The 17,012-nt window shown below is 40.9% G+C and overlaps 1 protein-coding gene across 2 annotated transcripts in view; it reads left to right on the top strand.

Moving 5' to 3' along the window:
• The window catches only part of LOC136621045 (cytochrome P450 2D17-like), a 51,876-nt gene that overhangs the window by 6,123 nt on the left and 28,741 nt on the right, over window positions 1-17,012 (top strand). The window contains exons 2-5 of one of the 2 annotated variants that reach the window (XM_066596228.1): window positions 81-252; window positions 5,952-6,104; window positions 8,364-8,521; window positions 10,183-10,356. In XM_066596228.1, the coding sequence (XP_066452325.1) occupies window positions 81-252; window positions 5,952-6,104; window positions 8,364-8,521; window positions 10,183-10,356 (657 nt within the window). Of the gene's footprint in view, window positions 1-80; window positions 253-3,064; window positions 3,256-5,951; window positions 6,105-8,363; window positions 8,522-10,182; window positions 10,357-17,012 lie in introns of those variants that run through there. The other variant, XM_066596229.1, reaches the window with a different exon arrangement.

The following is a 17,012-nucleotide window of genomic DNA, read 5'->3' as shown; positions in this document are numbered from 1 at the left end:
TGCATTATTTCTTGTTTTATTTGATTAAGAACATTTAGTTGTTTCCTTGTTAAATACATCTACTTTTATTTTTTTAACAGCTGAGAAAAGAGTTTGGGAATGTCTTCAGTTTGCAGTACTTCTGGAAAAAAATGGTGGTGCTGAATGGATATGAAGTGATGAAGGAAACTCTGATCAACAGGTCTGAAGACATAGCAGACCGTCCTCAATTCCCCATCTATGAAAAAATAGGATATGCTGGAGAAAACAAAGGTACCATCTATATATTTTCATATAAAGCGTTGTAGGCAAGGCCTGGAGGAAATCCCTCTTTGTGAAGATCATCTGCTGTATGACAGTGGTTGCGTTATGTTTGCATTACAATAGCTATGTTTACTGTAGACAAATTTCTGACTTTGTCATGGGCACTATGAATTGAAGTTATACCTCTGGCATGTCATAACTTTTATTTTAACTAAGGCAAATTCTGCCAGTTGAACAGAACAACCAAGCACGGGCCTTCTCGAAGGAAAAGCTATAGAGATACAGCTGTTTTTTGTGCTTTAGATTTTTTTTTTTATGGGAAGGAGAGTAGCAGGAGTTCCACCACCACCATCAGCACCTTGAGGGCCACCCCTCTGCCACCCCACTGTTGGACTTCCCCTGCCACAGACAATGGTGCTGAAGCCACAAGCCACAAAGCAGCAATCCATTGCAGTTGCCTCCCCATGGCCATGGGATAATGCTCTGCTCAAGGTGCTTAAAGGGGTTGTCCCGCGCCGAAACGGTTTTTTTTTTTTTTTTAACCCCCCCCCCCCGTTCGGCGCGAGACAACCCCGATACAGGGGTTAAAAAAACAAACCGCTCAGCGCTTACCTGAATCCCGGCGGTCCGGCGTCTTCATACTTACCTGCTGAAGATGGCCGCCGGGGTCTGCTTCCTCCGTTGACCGCAGCTCTTCTGTGCGGTCCATTGCCGATTCCAGCCTCCTGATTGGCTGGAATCGGCACGTGACGGGGCGGAGCTACACGGAGCCGGCATTCTGCACGAGCGGCTCCATTGAAGAGAGCAGAAGACCCGGACTGCGCAAGCGCGGCTAATTTGGCCATCGGAGGGCGAAAATTAGTCGGCTCCATGGGAACGAGGACGCTAGCAACGGAGCAGGTAAGTAAAAAACTTTTTATAACTTCTGTATGGCTCATAATTAATGCACAATGTACATTACAAAGTGCATTAATATGGCCATACAGAAGTGTATAGACCCACTTGCTGCCGTGGGACAACCCCTTTAACAGTCTGTCCTGAAACTGCTGCATTTTGAGGTCCCTCTGCATTGATGGAATGAGATTTGTCATTTTGGCCTTGTAGTGGGATTCAAAAAGGGTAGCCACCCAGTTATGATCTCATGTTTTGTGTGGCTATGTGACAGTCCTGCTGCAAGCACTGCAGCATAAAATTAGTCATATAAAGCGCTGCGGTATATGTTGGCGCTATACAAATAAAGATTATTATTATTATACGCCTCAAAGTGCCCAATGGCCCATTCTCGGGGTCAGGCCTAAAAGTGTCCACTAGCTGGTCCCGCTATCCATGTAGAATAGCTGGCGTTAGTGATGGATGAAAGTAACATTGCATAGCCCCCTGCCCTGTCTCTGGACCTATATTATCCCCCTACTCTTCCCCCTGCTGGTCTTCCTCCTTCATACTAGGAGAAGACACACCCTTTTTTGCCCAATGCCAACCTCCCCATGGTGCAGAGTAATGGCAGACTGGCCAGATAGATGGGAGACTGGTATCCCTTCCTCTTCTTGTGACAACATAATTCTCCCTTAGGGCCTTTTCCATCTGATTCAGCAGGCAGACAATAGGGATAGTCATACTGATCAGTGCATCATTATGATTTTGGTCACTTCCTCAAAGCAGGCCAAAACGGCAGAAACATCTTTGATCTGCAGCCACTCCACAGGTGTCAAGTGACCAACCTCCATACAGTGCCTGCTAATGGCATACACCAGCTAGTATTCCATAGTGGCTCTCTGCTGCTGGCTTAGCCTCTGTAACTTATACAACATGGAATTCCATTATGTAGACATGTAACAGATGAGGCAAATGGGTGGTAGCCCCAACTGTTGCTGCACCTCCGCCAGACGAGAGGTGGCTTGGTGTGAACGCCGAAAGTGTGAGGACACTTTCCTGGCCTTTTCAGGAGTGGATGTAAACCTGGGTAATTGCTTAGGAAGCGTTGCATTACTAGGTTCATCACAGGGGCCAGGCAAGGTACATGTGTGAGAATGTGGAGGTAAAGCGCTGACAACAGGTTGGCCCCATTGTCAGACACAATCTTGCCTGGCTTCAGACTGTGTGCGTTGGCCTGCAGAGCCATCTACAGCTCTTCGATGGTGTGGCTGCACTCCCCTAGACATGTGAGTTTTAGTGTTGGCATTTACCATGTGCTGCACTGTATGGAGACCAGATTTTGTCACATACAGAAAACTGTGCTGATGTGGTGGGTGTTGAAAGTTGGAGGAAGAGAAGGAGGAGGGGAGAGAATAGGATGAATGACCAATAGGTCTTGAGGGTGCTATGCAGCGTGGACCACCTCTTTTGGTATCAGCCCCCCCCCTGCAGGACATTGACCCAGTGTGATGTTAAGGATATGCAATGCCCTTGTCCATGCTTGCGGAACTACGTATCTGTAGTCAGATACACCCTGCCACTGACAGCGTCCTACAATGCCAGGGACATTTTATCACTCATGTGGTGCAGGGCAGGGATGGCTTTTTGGGCAAAGAAATGGTGGCTGGGAATCTGGTACTGTGAGTTAGCATGAAAGATCACATTGTGGAAGATATCTATGTCCACTAGCCTAAAGGGTAGCATTTCCATTACAGGCAAATGTGCAATTCTGTTGAGTTCACTCTGTGCTTGTGGGTGGTTAAGGTGTTTTTTTTTTTGCATTCTTATAGCTGGTGGATGGCTTGGTGCTGACCTTGAACATGCTGAAATATGGGGTAGAGGTCAATGTCGGTGAAGGTGTTGGTGATGCTGGTGGCTCACCTTCTGTTCCGTTTCCCACTACTGGCTCTGAAGTCTGTACTCCTGGTCATCAATTGCAGAGGAGAGGCCTGATGTAGGCGTACTTCTGCTCCTCTTTGCTCAGAGCCTACTGCATGAACAGGGGGGGAGAAGGAGAAAGAGGCAGCTGCAGTATCGGAAAAGGGAGCAGCATGAGGTTGCCATCAGGCCCAGGTGGGCTCTCCAATGCAGTGGGTGGAGGTAATTCATCTGGCTGTTCATACACGTTTTGTTGAGGTTGTTTACATTCTTCTGAAAACATCTTCGTTATTTTAAACTTTTGCAAATATTTTTCATTACAATTCAGAAAAAAATGATAATGTTAATAAAATAATACAGAAATAAAATACATATTGTAAAGATACAATGATACCCTCCAAAAGCTTTTCATTTGCAGAAATAACTTGCATTGTCCCTTTGGGAAATAAAATATTATATTAAACATAATAATCTCTTGTACTATTTCCTTTTTATAGTTTACTCAGCACTTTCAATCCTCCCATTATCTTTGTCTAAATCTGTTTGTTTCAAATTAGGCAAAAAAACCTACTATAATAAAATGTAAAAAAGGAAGTAACCAGAAGGGGGTACTTTCCAAATTTCTGTCTTCCTCTCCTCCTACTGTCCCCGTCCAGACCCTATCCTATGTCTCATATTCCATTCCGGTCTGAGGTTGTTTACATTCTTACCACATTTTAAACACTCACCGCAGATCTTACAGATGACCTCTCTTCTGTCATCACCCGCAGTTTTAAGGAATGCCCAGACTGCACAAGTCCTGTGAGCAGACCTAGCTGTGGGCCTGATGTTAGATAGAAATTTGATGGCAAAAAAAGACCACATGGTCCATCTAGTATACCCTTATGCAATACATGACATGCAGAAGTTCTCGATTTAATCACACTAGTTTATTCAGTGGATGCAATGACCTTTGTGATTCTTGACTTTCAGTGTAAGACGATATCCTTCAATACTTGTTTTTTCCCTTTCCTATAACCACTTATGTAAATAAAGATTCACAGAAAATTTTCTGCCAAAAAATCAGTTTTGGGTATTAGAATTGTTTAATACAAACAGATACAGGGTGTCCCAAAATTATATATACGTTTGTAAACCTCAGATGCTAAATAAATAATTAAACTGTCAGGCTTACTCTTCTTATGAGCATGCAGAAACAATTTCCAGCAATGGTCATAAAGTTAGAGCCGCTATAACCAAGGAGTTCTGTACATTTGCTGGTTAGTAAACTGCTTCTCAGGGCTTATTCCGACGTGACCATGTAAAGCACTGGATTTCAATGGGTTCATTCAGACAAAATCTTTTATTGCTGCGTAATAAAATATGGAAAATAGGCCATACGCAACCATTTTTGGCCGTCTTTTTAATACAGTGTTTGAAAAGATAGGTCTTGACCTATCTTTTGGCGTGATACATAGCAAGCTCCCATAGACCTCTATGACAGCTGGGAAAAAGCGAGGGGTAAGGTGTTTTCCTGTGTACAATGCTGGGAAAAGAAGACAGCTTGCCCAAATTAAAGATTATTGGTCATTCTGAGCATTTTATTCCAATCGTTGCTTGCCATATCTTCAGCGTGTTTTTTTACATATACGCAGCAGCGCCCCGTGTCAAGGGCTTTAAATACACGAATTAAGATCGGGACTCGATCAGGTCAAAAAATCATTCATGCGATTATATAATGCATACGGGTGAACGTAAAAAATGTTAGACTGGATTCTGAAGGGTGATGAGAAATAAGCAGAAACATAGTTTTCAATTTTCTGGCAAGGACTTTAAATACTGGTGAGGCCCAGACTTCACCATGTTCTGTTTGGTGAGGCTCCAGCAGACAACGGCTAAGAAGGTGTAACTCTAAGAGGGAACGATTGTTGGGCGATTAATTGCAGTAATTCCAAAGACTATCACTACTGTGCTTTTACACAGGAGTGATAGTCATTCAGTGAATGGAGTAGGAGTGCGCCAGAAATCTCTTCTGGCCACTCACCCTCACTTAGTGTAAACAGGAAATCATTCATAGATGAACAGCGGAAGTATAGCGTGACGGGTGGCTTCCATTGACTGTAATGGAAGTCGTCAGCGCATATTCCTGCGGCAAATAGAACATACAGCAGTTAATTTCACGCTGCGAAATTCTGCGGTGGAATTCTGCAGCGTGTACTGCAGAATTCTGGCCGTGGGCATTAGCCCTTAGTCGCTCCGTTTCAGTGTCCTAAAGCAAAGTGACTAGTGATCAATGAGTAATTTCCCGCTTAGTATCTTATTGGGTCCGCCTTTTACATGGGACAACTATCTGTCAAAATCGCCCATTTAAGCGATTTTTTTTTTTGGCCCACAGTCATCCTTTGTAAAAGTACCCTAATATGCCCGGCCTGAGACCCCTGCGGACCTATTGGGTATCTGTCTGCAGTGTCTTCATCTGTACACGCGGATGTGCCTGCCAGGCTGTCTGGCACATGTTCAGTACAGATGACACCATGCCGTTACTAGGCGATGACACAGATTCTACGGCCCGTCCACAGCTGTCACTGTAGATGGACCGTGGATCAGACGGCTTCCTTTGAATTCAATGGAAACTGTCGGCATGGAATCCGGCCTATAATAGAGCATGCTGCAATTCTCCCACCCCCACCCTCTGAGCAGAAAATTGCTATTGATTTCCGCTCGTGGGCATGGAAACCCACATTTACATAGCATGTCTATGGCAGATATTTGCTGTGAAATCCAGAGGCGGACGCATATCTGCCCATGTGCATTGGGACTAAGTCTGTAATAAATCAAATTGGTAGATAAATGAGAAGGTTGAACATTACTGTATATTTCTTTCACTTGTGGACACCAGGGATTTGTATGATAATGAACATTTTTTGTGTTCCTGTTAGGTATAGTATTGGCCCGATATGGGATTTCATGGAAAGAACAGAGAAGGTTTGCCCTGACAACTCTTAGAAACTTTGGTATGGGCAAGAAGTCTCTGGAGGAGAGAGTGACAGAAGAAGCGCAGTTCCTGTGTTCTGAATTTAAATCCCAGAAAGGTACGTCTCAGGTGTTTGTATGAAGAATGTATTACAGCAGCCAGATTGACATGAAAAGATAGAAGAGTTCTTTAAGTCTTTAATACACCTTACAGTTATCCAATGTAGGTGCTGTTGGTCTTGCTAGATGACCTAAAACAATTCATCTCATCATGCCAGGATGCATTCTGCCAGGGCAGAAGTACAGTATCTGTTGGGTCACCAATAGGCACCCACATCTGTAAGGTGCATTAAAATGTAAACTATCTTATGATTCTGGCTGTTCTGCGTGAATAATCTTTATTTATCACAGATGGGCATATAGGTTCCATCCAGGACTAGAAAGAAAAGTAAGCTCTCAGACTATAAGGGTATGGTAGCAGTTCCACATAGGATTCCTGTAGAGTTTCAGAGCCCTCGTTATACTTCATTCTCTCATGTTAGGAGACTCCACTTTCCAATTTTTCTAATTTTCACCTGAGGCTGCTCAAGGACATTGATAGTTAGAAAGCTTACTTCATTTCTAATCATAAAACTGAAGACTAAAACTAATGTAAAACTTTGTTAAAGATTATTACGAGCATATTGGAAAAATAAAAGTCAGTAATGTACTTTATTTTCATCTGAATTTTGTCAAACCTACAGAGACCCCAAGGTAGTGGGGGTGTTAGAAGTGCACACAGCAACTACCAGCTTCTCTATAGACAAGTGCAACCACTAGCATGGGGCTGACAGAGACATGGGCAAGGAGGTTTGGCAAGAGTGAAACATCTTCCTTTATGTAATGTAGGATCAGGGACTCCCCTTTCTGATGATAGGTGGTCTCCAGCTCTTTAAACTTTGGAATACAGCAGTCAATGTGACTGTGACACCTTCTGTCACCCATCGGACTCCCTGCAATTTGAAGGTTTGCTACAACACCTGGAAGCTTGAAAATGGCCTCCAGGTCTGCCATCTATGGCAGCTTATGAATCCCAGCCAGAGACATGGTCTTATTGGCCAATGTAATTCACTGCAATATTGAAGTATATTACAGTGTATTATAGTGTGACAGAAATAAGAAGTAAAAAAAGTGTAATAAAAATAAGAAAAAATATTTTAAAAAATAAGTTAACTCTACCCTTTTCCCCTGAATACCGTATATACCGGCGTATAAGGCGACGGGGCGTATAAGACGACCCCCCAACTTTCACCTTATACGCCGGTATTCAGTGGAGAAAAAAAAAAAAATTCATTACTCACCTGCCCCGGCGTTCTGTCGCGCTCCGGCAGGATGTCGCTCGCTCCGGCAGGCTGTCGCTCGCTCCTCGTCCCGGCGCAGCATAGCTTTCTGAATGCGGGGCTTGAAATCCCCGCTTCCAGAAAGCTAATACACACGCCGGCAGCCATGACAGCATTGAATGGCTGTGATTGGCTGAAGGCGCACGTGGCTTCAGCCAATCACACTATTCAATGATGTCATTGAATAGTGTGATTGGCTGAAGCCACGTGCGCTTTAGCCAATCACAGCCATTCAATGATGTCATGGCTGCCGGCGTGTGTATTAGCTTTCTGGAAGCGGGGATTTCAAGCCCCGCATTCAGAAAGCTATGCTGCGCCGGGACGAGGAGCGAGCGACAGCCTGCCGGAGCGAGCGACATCCTGCCGGAGCGCGACAGAACGCCGGGGCAGGTGAGTAATGAATTTTTTTTTTTTTACACTTTTTTTTTTTTTGAATTACCGGCGTATAAGACGACCCCCGACTGCAGAGCAGATTTTTCGGGGTTCAAAAGTCGTCTTATACGCCGGTATATACGGTATGTAAAAACACGGTAAAAGAAATAAATCACAAATTTGGCATTGTCACATTCATAATGATCCGCGTAAAAAAGTTATCATATTGTTTAAGCCACATGGTGAATGCCATGACAAGAATATATTAAAAAACACTGCAGGCTGGACTCTGTAAAAATGACATCCCAGAAAATTATTTTTTCCAATCACCCTCCAAGAATGAATATAAGTTATGCAATACATGATAGATGTCCCAAAATTATGGCATTAAAAAATATAACTTGTCCTGCAAAAAACAAGTCTTCTTACAGCTAATGTTGACTGAAAAATTAAAAAGTTATGAGTCTAAAAATGCAACAATGAAAAAAAGCTGAAAAATTGTTTGGCCATTAGGGTCTAACATCGGCTGGTCATTAAGAGGTTAAACACACAATTATTAACGCCTTGTCACCTTATTACACATGCATGTGATTTAGCCCACATATGTCTTTATTTTGTTCTCTGCAGATCAGTTTAATCCACAGTTCTTCATAAACAATGCCGTTGCTAATGTGATCTGTTCAATTGCATTTGGAGATCGGTTTGAGTATGATGACGCGAAATTCCAAAGACTTTTACGCCTCTTTGATGCAGCCTTGAAGGCCGAATCTGGAATCTTGGCCCAGGTACTTTAAAACCTTTAAAGCATTAGATGGCACTAATACCGGCTTACTGCAATAATCACTACCAGAAAATTTAAGAGGGTGACCAGGTTGTATTTCCATAGCAAATGTTTGGATTGGGGAGATCCCAATCTATTGCTAATACAAATGGGCAGAAGCACTTAACTGTTCACTGCGCCCATACAGCTGTTATCGGTGAGTGATGTATGTAATCCTTAAACTTTCTATGGAGTCTGTACATCTCTCTGAACCCAACTGGAAAAAAAGCAAGTGAGGTTAACGTTCAGATGAGCGCTTATGATCATTTGTATCAGTGATCGTGGGGGTTCTCAGCACCTGAACCCTACTGATCAAACCCTCAGATATGTCGCTACTACATTTCAGAAACTTTTAAAATGTTTAGTTAAACTTTAACACCTGGTCTGTTGCCTCCTCCACCAGAAATATAGCCTGTCTGTACTTGCACTGTTTGAAAGTCTATTACACCTTAAATGCTGCGTGTTATCACAGTAATAGACTATATAGAAAAGGACCTGAGTACTACTGAAGTGAATGGGACAAGCTTCCAGTACTCAGAATGGCCACTGTAAAATATGGCATTTTGGGGTAATATTGGTTTTACAAATAAGGCCAAGTGATCTTTGGATCTCCTCCCAGAATGGTTGTAGGAGCGGGCATGAGAACCAAATATGGGTGAAGGTGCCAACACTATCTGAGCATCTCCAGCATAGGGGGGAATAATCCGAGTCTATTTTGTTGAGTAGGGCTGGGGTTTTATACCATCTGGAGACAATTTTATAGTTTAATTCTTGAAACCTAGTGGAGGAGGAGGGCGAATGTGAATTTCGGAGGATATCTTTTACTTCATCGGTAGTAAAATTGGTGTTTAGTTCGGTCTCCCATTGGGGGAATAAAGGAGCGTTGCAGCTCATACTGTATCAGAGCCTTATGAATGTCCCAGGTCTCCTAGTTAAATACAAATCTATTTTTCCATTTCTCACAAATGCAGCTAAAGTTTAATCCCCAGGCATTGGAGAGATAGCACAATACCCTCCATGCCAGAATGGTATAATGAGGTGAATATTATATGCTCTTTCGAGAAGGTCAAAGCCAGACGTGAAGGGGGTCTGGAGAAATTCATGAATCTCTGGAATCCCTGGTTTACGTTTCTTCGCAACGTCCCTGGCCCACGAGCATAAATCATTGATACCCCCCAACCATTGGATTACTTATGTACTCTACTATATGTATGTAATGCATAAATGTTCTATTCTATATCTAATAGTTTTTTCTCTTTTCTCTGATATTGGAGTGTATTTTCAGCAGAGCTGTCATTGTTCTTTGTATTCTACAGGATTGATTGTTTTGTAATGTGATTTACCACTGATTTATTTCTGTTTCTGTTGTAACCCCTCCCCCCCACCCTATTAAAATTAAAAAATAAAGAATATATACAAAAGTAATATGGTGTTTTGAGCTCTTACAGGTTTGTGCTCAGATGTAAACATTGAATGGGCTGCAACACTCGCAAAATCACAAAATTATTTTTTCTAGCTCCTCTGAACACACTGAACTACAGCATATAGACTTCATAGCTGTGTGATTATTTATAAATGTATATATAGGTATTAATTATATTAAACAATTCTTAATTTATTTTTCAGATTATAAATGAAATTCCTTTTCTAGCTAAAATCCCATGGCTTATTGATCGTGTAATGCAACCAGAGTATGAATTAATTGCATTCTTAAAGGAAATGGTTTCAGAGCATCAGAAAACTTGGAATCCAAACTACATCCGTGATTTTATTGATGCCTACCTGGTGGAGATGGAAAAAGTAAGAGAACTTAATAATTCTTGTAAAAGAAGGAAAGAGCACTTTCCTTTTCCTTCCATGTTTAAAGCTCTGCTAAGGGTCTCAAGAAAGAATATAAAAGCATGTGTCTGACCTCAAGAGCAAAGGTACATGACTGTATGCAAGTTGCGGGTGAGAAACTTGGATGCAATTTGCATCGGACAGTACATGGGTAACCTCCTTTCCCCATCGGACAGTACATGGGTAACCTCCTTTCCCCATCGGACAGTATATGGGTAGCCTACTTTCTTCATCGGACAGTACATGGGTAACCTCCTCCTTTCTCAATCGGACAGTACATGGGTAATCTCCTCCTTTTCCCATCAGACAGTACATGGGAAACCTCCTCCTTTCCCCATCGGACAGTACATGGGTAACCTCCTCCTTTCCCCATCGTACAGTACATTGGTAACCTTCTTTCCCTATCAGACAGTACATGGGTAACCCTCCTTTCCTCATCGGACAGTACATGGGTAACCTCCTTTCCCCATTGGACAGTACATGGGTAACCTCCTTTTTCCCTTGGCCAGTACATGGGTAACCACCTTTCCTCATCACACAGTACATGGGTAACCTCCTTTCCTCATCAGAGGTTAGAATGGCCAAACTATAGCTATCTGAAATATAAGGCTATCTTAAGACATAGCAATGATCTAGAGTAGAATAGAGTGGAGGTAAACTCAGTTTGTTTCAAGTGCAGCAGATATATCAAAACTGGTGCATCCAAAAAGCAAAGGGGTAACTCCACAGCAACCAATATATTTTAATGGAAAAATATGAGAAAATTCTTGCTAGACTCAGACTGCCTCCTCCAGCTCTTGCCTGCCCAATGTAATTGACACCTTTCCTTGCATAAGCCATGTATTCAAGGAAAGCTCTGTTTTCATTTTCAGGTGCTCTGCCCCATTTTTCTGTTGCTCTGCATTTTGCCATCTACTTTCAGGGAGGGGACATGTAGCAAGCCTAGCCTACCATAATGCCAGGAGTTCACTGTCCTGACTGCCTTGCCCTTACTTCTCATGCTGCATTGTACTGCCTCTGGTCTGATCAGCAGGGAGGCAAAATCTGAATGCCCACCCATCTTCTTTTCCAGGATGATCAGATATTTTTGGCTAAATGGTTAGCAAACCCACTATAATGCGTGTTTGTGTGTAATGTGTGCTCACAGACACAACCTACGCACTGCAATAGCAGGACAGGGCGAGATCATAGAGATCGTTAACTTGGTGTCTACAGAGCTGCAGCCTGTGAATGCACAGGAGCCACCTGGGAAGATATCCCCTCCCTCTGTTGCTATGGAAACATCCATGTGTGGTTGTTACTATAGAAGTTCTGTACCTAACAACAGAGAGTGGATTGCAGAGAAGTTGGAAGGGAGACCCCTAGTGGCAGCTACTTCAAACATGATTTACAGTAGTAAAGTGGCAACATTTTTAATACAAGTGTAATACAGAATGATGAGCCTAACTCAAGCTAGTAGATGAGCAGAAGTCATTCGGAAAGTTGGTGCACCTTGAAGGGCTCACAGTATGAAGCTAAAAATTACCGAACTCAGCAGCCCATCTCTAGTGCAGTTATCTTTAGATAGCGCAGCATAAGACAAATGTCAGGTTTAGAAAAAGGACAAAAACATCAGTCCAGCTCCTCCAGTCAATCAAAAAGAAAAAAACTTCACTTTATTCATTAGAAATAAAGGTCCACAACAATCATTTTTAGCAAGATCAATTATGTCATGGACTGCTGTCAAAATGGACCTTTAGGCAGCCTTCACATGGGTGTCAAAATCGTGCAAGATTTGTGTATTTCGAGACGCAGAAATCTCGCACAAATATGAAACTCATTCTTTTCATTCACTGGAGGAGCTGGAAAGACCTCTTTGCCCTTAAAGGGGTTGTACCAGAAAATCAAGTTATGCCTTATCCACAGGATAGGGAATAACTTGCTTATTGTGGGGGTCTCACCGCTGAAACTCCCACTTAAGAACAGGGGATCCATGTGCCCCGTCCTCCTCACTGCAGGGTTACTGCATCCCCAACAGTCTAGTACAACAATATTAACATATTACTGAAGAGCAATACTCAGAAAATATAACTTATTTGAAGAGCAATAAAATATGCATTATTTGAATTAAAGATAAAATATCATTGATCAAGAAATTACAGAATAAGGTCATACTTCCTAAGGCTAGTGAGTCAGATTCCCCATACCTGCATTATCTGTAATATGGATGACCACGGAGGTTTGCAGGCTGTCATGCGTACTATAGATTTTTCTCCCAATATTTGTATTTCCCGTGTCGTCGTTCGGCGATGACGCGGGTACCTGCGGCCCATACGCAATGTTAAATGCGTATCGGCTGCAGGTCGGACAGCCTCCATTGACTTTAATGGAGGTCATCCGCATGGAATCCGTGGCACAATACAGCATGCTGCGATTTTTCCTCCGCTCACAGAATACACAATTCATATCCACGAGTGTGAAGGAGAAACCAAAAATGCATGCCTTTCAATTACCACATTTGGCCACAGATTCTCTGTTGGAATTCGCCCGTCAAGCCGGCCTAATTCAAAGCAATGAGGGCAGGTACAAATATCAGTTGCCAGCAACATGCAGAAAGGCAAAATAATATATGGGGGGCATCTTAAGTGCGAAATACTGATGAACAACCACCAACCACTCACACAACTACCATTCATTGGGGGATGGCTGCTTAGTATTACCCTTGAAGGCTTGTATAAGGTGCCAGTCACACAGATAAGGGTCCGTTTACACCAAACGATTTATCATTTGAGCTTGCTTTTGCTTGCGTCTTCGTCCATTTGAAATTCATATTGTGCTTTCCACATGATACAAATCGTAACTATCTTCATAATTATTATATTGCTAATCCATCGCGAATTAACTTATATGATAAAGAAAGATAAAAGTTTTATAACATATCTTTGGTCTTTCTTTATTATATAAACCTAACTCATAATACTCACACTTTTACTTTACCTCAACAGTATAGCAACCAATAACAGCGCAGCTTTCACTTGACCTCAGCAGCATAAGAAATTCAAGCTGCACTGTGATTGGTGTCTTTGCTACCCATAGCAACCAATCATAGCACAGCTTTCATTTTACCTCAGTAGCATAGCAACCAATCACAGCACAGCTTCCATTTCTTATATTGCTTAGGTAAAATGAAAGCTGTGCTGTGATTGGTTGCTATGGGCAATAAAGACAGATCTTATTTTAGACAGCTTTCATATATTTAATCTACAATGATTGTTGAAGTATTAAACATAAGCGTCACAATGACGCCTCATACCGCCGTACCTATTATTGGTGATGGTGCTGCCTGTTTAGAGTACTATCCTATACTTTGATAAAGCTTGGTATCAGCGCCTCATTTTTTCTCAAGGATTTAAAATATAGGTGAATATAAAAGCCAACTCACCTGGTGCTCAGTGGGATTCTCAGAGGAATGGAGTGAAATGCTACAGAAATTCTCATGTGAAATTATTGATAAAGTAATAAAAAAGAGGGAATTGTTGTTTGTTCAAGCTATTCATAAATTGCTGTATTGGAATACTTCTTGCCCCTGGACTTTGATAGATAAGAATTTACATCTCACCAATCATATAGAAATTCAAACATTAATTAGAAAAATTCATAAATTATATAGAGATTATTGTGATGTTAAGAAAATAGAGTGTCACCCTTCTAGATCTGCTATACATAAAAATGTTTCAAATGAAGAACATAGAGATAATTCTGTTTATAATTATATTTCTACCAAAAATATGGTCAGGTAATACCATGATTTTTTCAAGCAGGTTAAGTAAAAGCAATAAAAACCATAATTGGATCAATATAACATCAGAACAAAATGGGAGCCAAAAAAAAACTAAAGAACAAGATACTGAAAACCAAAAGAAAACAATTATGACTCCTTTAGAAAATACTAAGAACAGAATAGAACAAAAACCCAATACTAATAACAGTATAATCAATGTTGAGGGTATGCTTCTAAATAGTTCCCCCTGTGATTCCACCCTGATTTCCGAATGGTATCAGGAAGTCCTATATCTAAAGAAAATGAAAATGTGACTAATAATGATATATCCCCTTTGAACAACCCCGCAAACGATCCCGCTGACGACTCTGCAATTACTCCTCTTTTAGAATTAGGACTAGATATCCAACCATCTCCACACTGTGTGAGAGAAGAGATGCCTGTCAAAAAGAAAAAATACTCCATAATAAAAAACACTCCCCCGATAACAAGGTCCAAGATAAATCAATATTTCAACAAAACCGTGACTCCAAAAACCCCTGCAAAAAAATATCTAAGAGGAGAACAGGAAAAAGAGGCGGAAAGAAAAGAAAAAGAGCAGTTGAAGAAAAGAAGGAAGACTACGATAAAAATCAGGAAATCAGGAAATAAGTAATGTAGAAGCATTGAAATATGGCATTTATAATATTTCTAGCCAAATATTATATCATAGTGATGCAGAACTATTATCAAAAGCATTATCTTTCTGTCCCAGTAGCGATCTTAGTCTATTTGACATTTTTGTAGGCTTAAATCAATTCATTAGGAAAATTACGTTAAATCGATACTTCATTATAAATAATGATAATAAATTGGAGGAAAACCTGGTAGAATTTAATCTTTATGACCCAATTAAAACAGAACTCAAACCGACAAGCAAATTTTACCCCACGGAAAATAAAGGACCCTACATAAAAATATTTTATACTAATGTGCTTAAAGACCTTACTGACTTGGAGAAAAATCTAAATAAACAAAGAAAAAAAGAAGAGGCAAAAGGGAATTTAATAGAGATGAGCGAACGTACTCGGTAAGGCCGATTTCGCAATCGAGCACCGCGATTTGCGAGTACTTCACTACTCGGGTGAAAAGATTCGGGGGTCGCTGGGGGGCGGGGCATGGCATGGTGGAGCGGGGGGTAGCAGCGGGGAACAGGGGGGAGCTCTCTCTCTCCCTCTCCCCCCCCACTTCCCTCTGCAACCCCCCACTCATCCACGGCGCCCCCCGAATCTTTTCACCCGAGTAGTGAAGTACTCAAAAATCGCGGTGCTCGATTGCGAAATCCACCTTACCGAGTACGTTCGCTCATCTCTAGAATTTAACTAAAAAACAGAGAATGACCCTTAAAAAAATAAAGGAAAATGATAATTTAGTTATAAAAAGTGCAGATAAAGGGGGGGGGGGGGATAGTCCTGATGGACAAGGATAGATACTATAAGGAAAGCTTCAGAACTTTAAATGATCGGGAACAATATTCAACACTTAAAATAGACCCTATAGATAATATACAAAAATCCCTTGTTATACTAGTACAGAAAGGTATTGAAACAAACGGTATTACAAAAACAGAAGGTAAATACATATTACAAATCGAACCAGAGACACCGTATTTTCACCATCTCCCAAAAATCCATAAAAATTCTTGTGACCCCCCAGGCAGACCAATAATTGAGGGCATCAACGCCATTACCAGCAGATTATCGGAATATATCGATCGACAGTTGCAAAAATACATGCGTAACCTTCCAACATATTTAAAGGATTTTGGTCATTTAATAGACATTATCAAGAATGTAGAGTGGAAAGAAACGTATATCTGGTGTTTCCTAGACGTAGAAGCCCTTTACTCGAACATTCCACATAAAAAAAGGACTATGGGCTATACAGGAACACCTATCAAAAGACCCATTAATGCCTAATAGTCAAATCCAATTAATTTCTGAGGCTATTCTATTTACTTTAGAGAACAACTATTTCACTTTTAATAACAAATATTACAAGCAAATACGGGGGACAGCGATGGGTTGTAAATTTGCACCCACTTATGCAAATTTATATGTGGGTTGCTTTGAAGAAGAGAGATTTATAGATGAACGTATCACATTTCACAGGAGGTTTATAAATGATGTCATCATCATCTGGGAAGGGGAGAGGGAAGACTTGGAACAGTTTATTAAAAATCTTAACATTAATGAGTACAAATTAAAATTCACTGCCAATATTGATCTGAATAAAATAGTTTTTCTAGACTTAGTACTAAGCCACGAAAACAATAAAATTATCACAACTACGCATTTTAAGAAGGTAGACAATAATAGTTACATTGAATTCTATAGCTGCCACGCCCGACATTGAAAGACCAATATTCCATACGGACAATATAAAAGAATTGGACGTAATTGTACCAAAACTATAGATTACATAAAACAATCACATCTTTTAAAAACTAGATTTTTAGACAAAAATTACCATGAAAAATTTATAAACGCAGCTCATAAAAAAGATGATAGAAAGTATAGAAAACCATAGTGACAAAATCAAATTAGGAAAAAGATTAAATAAAGATAAAAGGGAGAGGTACAATAAAAATAGAACGGCATTTTATAATTAAATACAATAATCAGGCAGGAGAGATACTGAGGATAATGCAAAAACACTGGCCAATACTTCAAAGTGATTTAATATTACAAACTAATCTAGAAAAAAATCCCAGACTTATATTTAGAAAAAATAGAACACTACAAAACATAATAGCACCTTCTAGACTGGAATTAAAAAAGACTAAAAGGAAAAATGAGGATGAAAAAATTCAAAAGGG

This window comes from Eleutherodactylus coqui, chromosome 3 (assembly GCF_035609145.1).
Source record: "Eleutherodactylus coqui strain aEleCoq1 chromosome 3, aEleCoq1.hap1, whole genome shotgun sequence".
NCBI classification, from domain to species: domain Eukaryota; kingdom Metazoa; phylum Chordata; class Amphibia; order Anura; family Eleutherodactylidae; genus Eleutherodactylus; species Eleutherodactylus coqui.
This window is presented reverse-complemented; position numbering and strand designations above follow the sequence as displayed.